Source organism: Gymnoscopelus braueri, assembly GCF_963280865.1.
Source record: "Gymnoscopelus braueri genome assembly, chromosome: 13".
NCBI lineage: Eukaryota > Metazoa > Chordata > Actinopteri > Myctophiformes > Myctophidae > Gymnoscopelus > Gymnoscopelus braueri.
This window is the reverse complement of record NC_137615.1, coordinates 4259683-4269682: the sequence shown is the minus strand read 5'-3', so window position 1 is coordinate 4269682 and position 10000 is coordinate 4259683. Positions and strand designations below refer to the sequence as shown.

Below are 10000 nucleotides of genomic sequence, written 5' to 3'. Positions count from 1 at the left end.
CCGGATGGAAGCCGTGAGGCTTCCGGTTCGATCCCGGGCTCTCCCCCAGAAGAGTTAGTGTTGAAGTGTCCTTGAGCAAGACGCTGAACCCCTAATTGCTCCCGATGAGCAGTTTGGTGCCTTGCATGGTTTCCTCCGCCATCGCTGTGTGAATGTGTGTGTGAATGTGTGTGTGAATGTGTGTGTGAATGTGTGAATGTAATCTATGTAAAGCGCTTTGGATAAAAGCGCTATATACTGTGAATGCACCATTTACCATTTAATGCTCATGATAAAATGGTAAAAAAAAATTCTAGTCAACCTGCGTCTCATAGGAGGGCTGTGAAAAAAATGGCGCGGCAAGACGAGACGATGCTAGTCAGCGAGAGGCACGTTACAGAACAGACCAGCTCTGGTCTCTCTCGTACCGCACGGCAAAATGCAAAACGTAGATTTTCTTTTCTCTCCGGGCTCCTTTACATGGAGTTTTAACCCTCGCTGGGATCATATTATCACATTCACCCGTACAGCAGCACAAAATGGGAGAGAGAAAAAAAAGGAAACCACAATTTGTTCTTGTTACAACAATAACATTTGTTTTAAGCGACGGTTAAAAGCTGGAACAGGGTAAAAGTCCAGAAACAAAGCATTAATCAGAGATTTGTTTAATAGAGTTGTTGTTCTATCCGTCTGTCTGGCTCAGTGGTGTAAAAGTAACTAAGTACATTTACTCAAGTACTGTACTGAAGTACAATTTTGAATATTTTGACTTCACATGCAGTATTTCCAATACTTTTACTTCTACTCCACTACACCTGAGAGGCAAATATTGTACTTTTACTCCACTACGATTATTTGAAAACTTTAGTTACTAGTTACTTTGCAGATATAAATTATTACATTATAAAACATACATTAACCACTTCAGCCCTATTTTATACCTAGGCTATTTGAAAATAGCCGATCTACAAGCTCACAAGCTCAAGTTGTGAGCTTGTAGATCTGCTATTTTCAATCATTTTAATACTTGATACCAATACTTTTGTACTAAGTCATTTTTGAATTCCGGACTTGTAACAGAGTACTTCTACATTGCAGTATAGATACTTTTACATTAAAGTAAAAATATTTGAGTACTTTTTCCACCACTGTACGTGTCTCACTGCCCGGGACCCTGATGAAGGACAGCTGCTCTGAAACCACTGGGCAAGGTGCCCAGGTGGGCACATCTGGTTTACTGCAACGGGGGGGCACCTCTCAGACCTTAACTTTGGGGGTCTCCCCCCCAGGGGTCCTTTGGGGGGGGGGGTTCCAGGGGGCTCCCAGCAAAAATATAAAACTTGCTATTTTTGAGTCTTGACAAATCTTTTCTTACTGAGGTCCCAAATGTTTTTAAATGGGGGGTTTACCAGACTAGGGGGGTCCGTGTGGCCAAATGCATATACATTTGGTGGTCCTTGACATGAAAATGTTTGAGAATCACTGTTCTAAGTAAAGCCACCACACACACACACACACACACGCACACACGCACACACACACAAAATGTACTTGGGTAAAAGCACAAAAAGCATTGGTGTCAAAATGTACCAGTACCAAAAGTAGAAAGTGCTCATTATGCAGAATGTCCCATTTCACAAGTTTTCAAATGTATACAAATCTTTTGAAAATAGCAGATCTACAAGCTCACAATGCTTGTGAGCTTGTAGATCGTCTATCTTCAAATGTACGAAATGTATTTATAGGGCTTAACACATTGGGTGCCAGAGGTTTATTAAAATATTATACTTTGAGTGCCAGGACTTTTTAAACATTTTGAACCTTTTTCAAGTAGTCACAAAAAAAATTCAGTGATCACCGTCCTCACGGTGATCCCCTCATTACACACATACAGGTCTCGTACAATCGGGGGGAAAAAATGTAAAACATTCGGAAATCCATTCCATAGTTGCAGCCAGTTGAAAATAGTTAAATTAACATTGTAAAAAAAAAAAGTGCACAGGAGCCGAGATACAGGTTTTTGAAGTCATAAGTTAACCAGGAGGTGGATTGGAGTCTAAATCTTGTAGGAGTGATATTTCCTGTTGCTGTGAAGGAAAAAAACCGGTTTCAAAAACCGTATATATACGGTTTTGGCACTCAACGTTAGTATGCGCAAAACCGTATATATACGGTTTTGGCACCCAATGTGTTAAGTGGTTCATGTATTTTCGTAATAATAATCAAAAATCTACAAAGTAACTAGTAACTTAAGTTTTCATATAATTGTAGTGGATTAAAAGTAACAATATTTGCCTCTGAGATGTAGTGGAGTAGAAGTAAAAGTACTGAACATTGGAAATACTCCAGTAAAGTAAAACAAATACCTCAACATTTTACTTAAATACAGTACTTGAGTAAATGTATAGTACTCAGTTACTTTACACCGCACACACGCACACACGCACACACACACACACACACACACACACACACACACACACACACACACACACACACACACACACTACAGAGCAATCATTCATGGCCTGCTGTCTGCTGTGATCAACCTCCTGACTGTACATACAGTAAGCAGTGCTCTATGTTGCTAGACAGTCTATAGCCTTGCCCCATCATATCCTAATGTATGGGATGGAAAACATGGAGGGCCGGATTTATGCCCACAATAAGGGATAGCTTGTAATTTAGACGGTAGAGCGGGATCTCTCATTGCCGCGCGGCGGGCCGGTGTGGCCGCGCCATACATGAACCAGGAATGTGAAAGCAAAGAGAGGGGGAAGCAGCCGCGCGGCTTTTGAAGAATTTCAAGTCATAGTCAAGAGAGCGGTCGGATAACCCATCAAGGCCGGGAGAGCCATATGTGTCATTTATTTTATTTTAACCACTTTAACCATTTATCTTATGCTTTGGGCTATTCAAAAATAGCAGATATACAAGCTCATAGCGCGGCACCGAGTGCCGCGCTATGAGCTTGTAGATCTGCTATTTTTTGGGAAGAATCGTGAAAATGTGTGCAAATCTTTGAATATATTTATATGTTTTTTAAAGCAATTTTTTTTAACTCAAATCCATCTCAAAATATTTTGTCCCAGGGACCCCCATGCAGAAGCAAAGATTTGAGTTAAAAATGTATATGTATTCAAAGATTTGCACGCATTTTCCACGATTATTAAAAAAAAATAGCAGATCTACAAGCCTGTGGTGCGGCACCGAGTGCCGCACTACAAGCTTATAGATCTGCTTATTTTTGTAAATGCCCAAAGACATCTTAACATGACACAGCCTGCGTTCCCCCGGGTCTCAAAGGGATAAAGCTGGTGTTTATTCAACCATTGTTTGTTGCCTTGGTCTGAGGTAGTGGAGTGTGTTTTGTCTTTGGCTCGGCCATTTTGTTATGACTGCTGAAGTGGCTATACATAGAGATGGAAACGTTCCCCGTGGCTCTTCGCTCAAATGAAGGCTTCCTTTCTTTACCACTTGTTCAGTGGTGGACAAAGTACTCAACCCCAGTATACTCGAGTCAATTTATAGATACTCCTGGTCAAATATTACTCAACTACACTTAAAAGTTGCTCAATCAGTTGAAGTACTGGATTACTAAAATGTTATTGTATGGTAGAGTATGTTAACTCTATCACTGCCAGGAATTAATGAATTAATTTATCCGTCTCCGGTTTCCCTTGCCAGCGAAAACGTCAATTTTACTGTACCTTTGAAAAGTCATGGAATATTCTCCGTGACCTCCGTCCTCATGGAGGTCACGGCTCATTACACGCAGGGGGGTCCGGTAGTATAGGGCATAGCAGTGGCGGACATTTTCTGGTTCCACTTCAAAATAGTCAATGCATTTTTCCCATTGACATTTCCAAAAATATTTATATCAATTCATTTAAGCCTAGAAACAAGCCATCCAGGGTCCTGGTGAATCATGGCCATAAAACGTTTGATTCTGTGAACAAACTTTTTTGAAAACGGCAAAACAAAGGGTATTTATTAAATATAGTATATCATATAATTAAATATAAAATAAAATAAAATCACAGGAAAAAATGTTTTATGGTCATGATTCACCAGGACCCTGGATGGCTTGATTTTAGGCTTAAATGAATTGATGTCAATGGGAAAAATGCATTGACTATTTTGAAGTGGAACCAGAAAATGGCCGCCACTGCTATGCCCTATAGGGGATAAAGATTGGCCGGTCACGATCCTCCATTCCAGAGCTATGGCCGTTTGAATGTGGCTTGTTTTTTTCAAAAACAGCAGAAAAACACCAGAGAGCAGAGAACAATTTTTAAGTTTTATAAATCCTTTAACATGAAAGGTGCCTCATTGTTTTGTTGTTGTGATCACGTGATTTCTGGGTTTACTCTTCTTCGTGGTGCTTGGATCATTCACAGGCCTGTGCTCAAAATGTACTTGAGTAAAAGTACAAAGGTATTGGCATCAAAATATACTTAATAATCTACAAGCTCACGAAGCGTTGTGATACGCTGTGAGCTTGTAGATCGGCTATTTTCAAATAGCCAATGTATAAAATAGGGCTAAAGTGGTTAATGTATGTTTTATAATATAATAATTTATATCTGCAAAGTAACTAGTAACTAAAGTTTTCAAATAATTGTACTGGAGTAAAAGTACAATATTTGCCTCTGAGATGTATTGGAGGAGTAGAAGTAAAAGTACTGCAAATTGGAAATACTCCAGTACTTAAGTACAGTACTTGAGTAAATGTTGCTTACAGTAGTTACTTTACACCACTGCAAATGACCCCTGATTCTTTTCTCACAGAGAGAGAGAGAGAGAGAGAAAGGCACGTTTCTGTAAATTGATGGACTCTCGCCCCCCGACTTCATTGGCTCAACACTTTGAAGCGAACAGGGGAGGGAGGGAGGAAAAAGTTGGCGGCGTAGCGGCGTCCTAATTTCCAGCACGCTGTGCGGAGACAAAGCGCGGCGGCGCTGTGTTGGGATCATTTATACTGCGGGCCCTGGGCCTTTGAAGTGCCTCCCAAAACCCTCTCATTCTGCTCAGGAAGATTAATTAGCCGAAGCTCAGAACAATCAGTTAAATCCACAACAGGAACATTATTTTTAGGACAAAAAGGAGAAGAGAGGTGGAGGGGATTATTTTCTTAACGTTCGGCTATAGCTTGGACGACGTGCTGCAGCTGTGAAGTAATTAAGTACATGTACTCAACTAGGCTACTGTAAAATTTCTGAGGTGTTTTTTTATTTTATTTACTGGAGTATTTCCAATGTATCAATACCTCATCTCAGAGGCAAATATTGTACTTTTACTCCACTGCAATGATTTGAAAACTCTAGTTACTGGTTACTTTGTAGATTTTGATTATTTTTGATTATTATTACAAAGGTATCCTTCAACTGTTTGAAAATAGCATATCTACAAGTTCACAATGCGTCGCAATTGTGAACTTGTAGATCTGATAGAGAGTTTATTTTTTTAAACATTTAGAAAACTAGTGAAATGGGACATTCTGCATAATGAGTCTATTATGCAGATCTGCTATTTTTTTTAAATCATGAAAGTTTGTGCAAATCTTTGAATATACATGTTTTTCAAAGCAAACATGTGTAACTCAAATCTTTGCTTCTGGGGGATTCTACAAATGTCTTTTAAATTGTTTTAAAAAACATACGTTGCTATAATCAGTGGTTCTCAAACTTTTTCATGTCAAGTGCCCCTAAATGATATATTTGGCCGTGGACCCCCATCTCAAAATATGTTGTTCCAGGGACCCCCCCAGAAGCAAACATTTGAGTTTAAAATGTTCGCTTTAAAAAATATATATTCAAAGATTTGCACAAATGTTCACGATTTTTAAAAATAGCAGATCTACAAGTTAAATTATGTTATACTTGTAGATCTGCTATTTTTGAATAGCCAAAGTATAAAATAATGGTTTAACTTGTTACACAGATGCGTTCCTGTTCTTAATGGGCTAACACCCCCCCCCCTTATACCTCGAAATACCTTGAAGTATGTGGGTGCAAATTGTGTCTCCTTGACTTTTCCACATCAGCCTCTGTTAAAGCTATTCAGCCACAAAGTCAATTAGGGTTTTCTTCTTTTCTCCCAGTAATTATTTTCAAAGTTGCAGTAAACACTTTTACTGTACTGTAAATGTGTGTGTGTGTGTGTGTGTGTGTGTGTGTGTGTGTGTGTGTGTGTGTGTGTGTGTGTGTGTGTGTGTGTGTGTGTGTGTGTGTGTGTGTGTGTGTGTGTGTGTGTGTGTGTGTGTGTGTGTGTGTGTGTGTGTGCGTGCGTGCGTGCGTGCGTGCGTGTGTGCGTGTGCATGTGCGTTTCAAACTTGTGTAATCAGACTGGGTTCAGTCAGTGGAGTGTAATTTTACCCCAGACAGACACTTAATTTAACTCCTAGAGCATACAAAATGGTTCCACTTGTACACTCTCTGAGTTACAGGACCCATAAGGATCCATTTGGTTTCCTAACTATCAAGTAATTGAGTTGGGGACCCCCTGGAAACCCTCCCCCCCCAAGGACCCCTGTTGAGAACCACTGCTATAGATGCAGCTCCGACCGTAGCCGTCGGTGGCCTGTAGGTGGCGGTGTGCTGAGCCAGCCTGGCTGGTGGGCTGCTGCAAGACCCCCTGTAGAGAGAGAGAGAGAGAGAGAGAGAGAGAGGTTTTGAGCACCACTGATATAGCAACAATAGTTTTTTTCAAAAGACTGTTAGGATTTAGAAGACATTTGTCAAACGTTTGACAAATGACAAATGTTCGCTTTGAAAATATATGTTATTTAAAGATGTGCACACATTTTCACGATCTTTCAAAAATAGCAGATCTACAAGCAGATCTGCTATTTTTGAATTGCCAAAGAATTCTACAATGACACAGATGCGTACCCGGATTGAATGGGTTAATTGGTACTGGTAGGCAGGGTTCTGAGCTGTCTCTCTCTCTCCTCCAGGTGTTAACCTCTCTCTCTCTCTCTCTCTCTCTCTCTCTCTCTCTCTCTCTCTCTCTCTCTCTCTCTCTCCAGGTAACAGCAGTGAGACAGCAGTGTGAGGTAAAGATCAAAGGGTTAATGCCAGCAGAGAGCAGACAGCAACTAGAAGAGACCATCACCTGTCTGAAAGCTCAGGTAAGGACCAGAGCCTCTGTCTGATGACCAGGGCCTCTGTCTGATGACCAGGGCCTCTGTCTGATGACCAGAGCCTCTGTCTGATGACCAGAGCCTCTGTCTGATGACCAGAACCTCTGTCTGATGACCAGGGCCTCTGTCTGATGACCAGAGCCTCTGTCTGATGACCAGAACCTCTGTCTGATGACCAGAACCTCTGTCTGATGACCAGGGCATCTGTCTGATGACCAGAGCCTCTGTCTGATGACCAGAACCTATGTCTGATGACCAGAACCTATGTCTGATGACCAGAGCCTCTGTCTGATGACCAGAACCTCTGTCTGATGACCAGAACCTCTGTCTGATGACCAGGGCATCTGTCTGATGACCAGAACCTCTGACTGATGACCAGAGCCTCTGTCTAATGACCAGAGCCTCTGTCTGATGACCAGGGCCTCTGTCTGATGACCAGGGCCTCTGTCTGATGACCAGAGCCTCTGTCTGATGACCAGAGCCTCTGTCTGATGACCAGAACCTCTGTCTGATGACCAGGGCCTCTGTCTGATGACCAGAGCCTCTGTCTGATGACCAGAACCTCTGTCTGATGACCAGAACCTCTGTCTGATGACCAGGGCATCTGTCTGATGACCAGAGCCTCTGTCTGATGACCAGAACCTATGTCTGATGACCAGAACCTATGTCTGATGACCAGAGCCTCTGTCTGATGACCAGAACCTCTGTCTGATGACCAGAACCTCTGTCTGATGACCAGGGCATCTGTCTGATGACCAGAACCTCTGACTGATGACCAGAGCCTCTGTCTAATGACCAGAACCTCTGTCTGATGACCAGGGCCTCTGTCTGATGACCAGAGCCTCTGTCTGATGACCAGAACCTATGTCTGATGACCAGAGCCTCTGTCTGATGACCAGAACCTCTGTCTGATGACCAGAGCCTCTGTCTGATGACCAGGGCATCTGTCTGATGACCAGAGCCTCTGACTGATGACCAGAGCCTCTGTCTGATGACCAGGGCCTCTGTCTGATGACCAGAGCCTCTGTCTGATGACCAGGGCCTCTGTCTGATGACCAGAGCCTCTGTCTGATGACGAGAGCCTCTGTCTGATGACCAGAACCTCTGTCTGATGACCAGAGCCTCTGTCTGATGACCAGGGCCTCTGTCTGATGACCAGGGCCTCTGTCTGATGACCAGAGCCTCTGTCTGATGAACAGGGCCTCTGTCTGATGACCAGAGCTTCTGTTTGATGACCAGAGCCTCTGTCTGATGACCAGAGCCTCTCTCTGATGACCAGAGCTTCTGTCTGATGACCAGAGCCTCTCTCTGATGACCAGAGCTTCTGTCTGATGACCAGAGTCTCTGTCTGATGACCAGAGCCTCTGTCTGATGACCAGAGTCTCTGTCTGATGACCAGAGCCTCTGTCTGATGACCAGAGCCTCTGTCTGATGACCAGAATCCTAATATCTCTCCGCTGGTCAAGGGGGAATTCCCCTTTAGGCTACTGGTTAAGATGTTGGCAGTGTTCTGAAAATAGCCGATCTACAAGCTCACAAGGCACCACGGGCGCGTTGTGAGCTTGCAGACCGGCTATTTTCAGTAGCCAGTCAGGCGTTACGATGCCATCAAGGCACCGCCAAAATACATTTGACCAAAATCTTATGATATTTAGTCAAGACTAAATGACTAAACTAAAATATTTCAGATGACTAAAATATGACTAAAACTAAATGTAATTTGATTCAAAAGACATAAAACTAAACCTACATGAGAATGTCCTGTCAGAATGAACGGTGGTGCAGCAGCTCCTCTTCAGAGGAGGAGGAGGAGATCCCCTCCTTTTCCAGGGCAGCAGAAATGACCACAGCCCTGTGATAGGATGTGTTTATACCATGTCATTCCTGACCAAAACGTCCTCTCCTCTCCTCTCCTCTCCTCTCCTCTCCTCTCCTCTCCTCTCCTCTCCTCTCCTCTCCTCTCTTGTCTTGAGGTTTTCTACACATTACAGTGCATTATTTTTACAGAGAAGGAGGAAAAAAGAAAAGCCTACATACATCATGTAGTATAAGGCATCCGACCGCATCTCGTTGGGGTTTAGGCTGTCCGCAGGAAACCTTGTATCTACAGCTACGTTTATTTATTCCCCCCCCCCCGCCCATCTGAAAGGGTGTTTTGTGCCAGGGAGACCCCCAGAAAAGAAGATTTATGTTTAACACATCGAGTGCCATAAACGGTCCGGACCGTTTTTGAGGATCCAAACGAGAAGTGCCGAAAACGGTCCGGACCGTTTTTGACCCTATTCTATTTTTATACGAGTGGCCCACGTGGGGCGCTAAAACGAAACTTTGACATCACCCAAGGAGTTTCTGAGAAGAAGAGGCTGGATGTGGCTCCATGTCAAAAATCCTTCCGGTCGGCGTTTTCAATGTTATCTCCTTGACTAAAAGCTTAATATCTCCATTTCTTTTTAACGTGGTGGAAACGAGCCGTTTTCGATCGGCGATCACGCTGCAATGGAGGATCGCGTTGGAAATATTATTGTTCCAGGCGTTAGTCGGGACCCTCCGCCGTCTCGCACGCACGCTTTGTTTACATGCACTTCCGCGTTGGGGCTTCCACAGCACGAAACGTATAACGCAAGTGGATGGAAGAAATGCAGGCACTCAACGTATAATATTTTAATAAACCTCTGGCACCCAATGTGTTAAGAAATACAAAAAATATATATGTTTTTCCCCCAAAAAATAAAAAATAACAGATGTACAAGCTCGCTGCACGACACGAAGCGACGCGCTGTGAGCTTGTAGATCTGCATTTTTTGAATAGCCAACATATAAATGGATTATGGAAAAATAATGGGATGGAAAAAAAAGATGGGTGGATCATCAAAAATA

General features: G+C 42.8%; 1 protein-coding gene across 1 annotated transcript in view; it reads left to right on the top strand.

Moving 5' to 3' along the window:
* Positions 1-10000, top strand: part of cep112 (centrosomal protein 112) — a 206174-nt gene that overhangs the window by 191807 nt on the left and 4367 nt on the right. The window contains exon 24 of the mRNA XM_080448099.1: positions 7010-7111. Coding sequence (XP_080304225.1) covers positions 7010-7111 — 102 coding nt within the window. The remainder of the gene's footprint in view (positions 1-7009; positions 7112-10000) is intronic.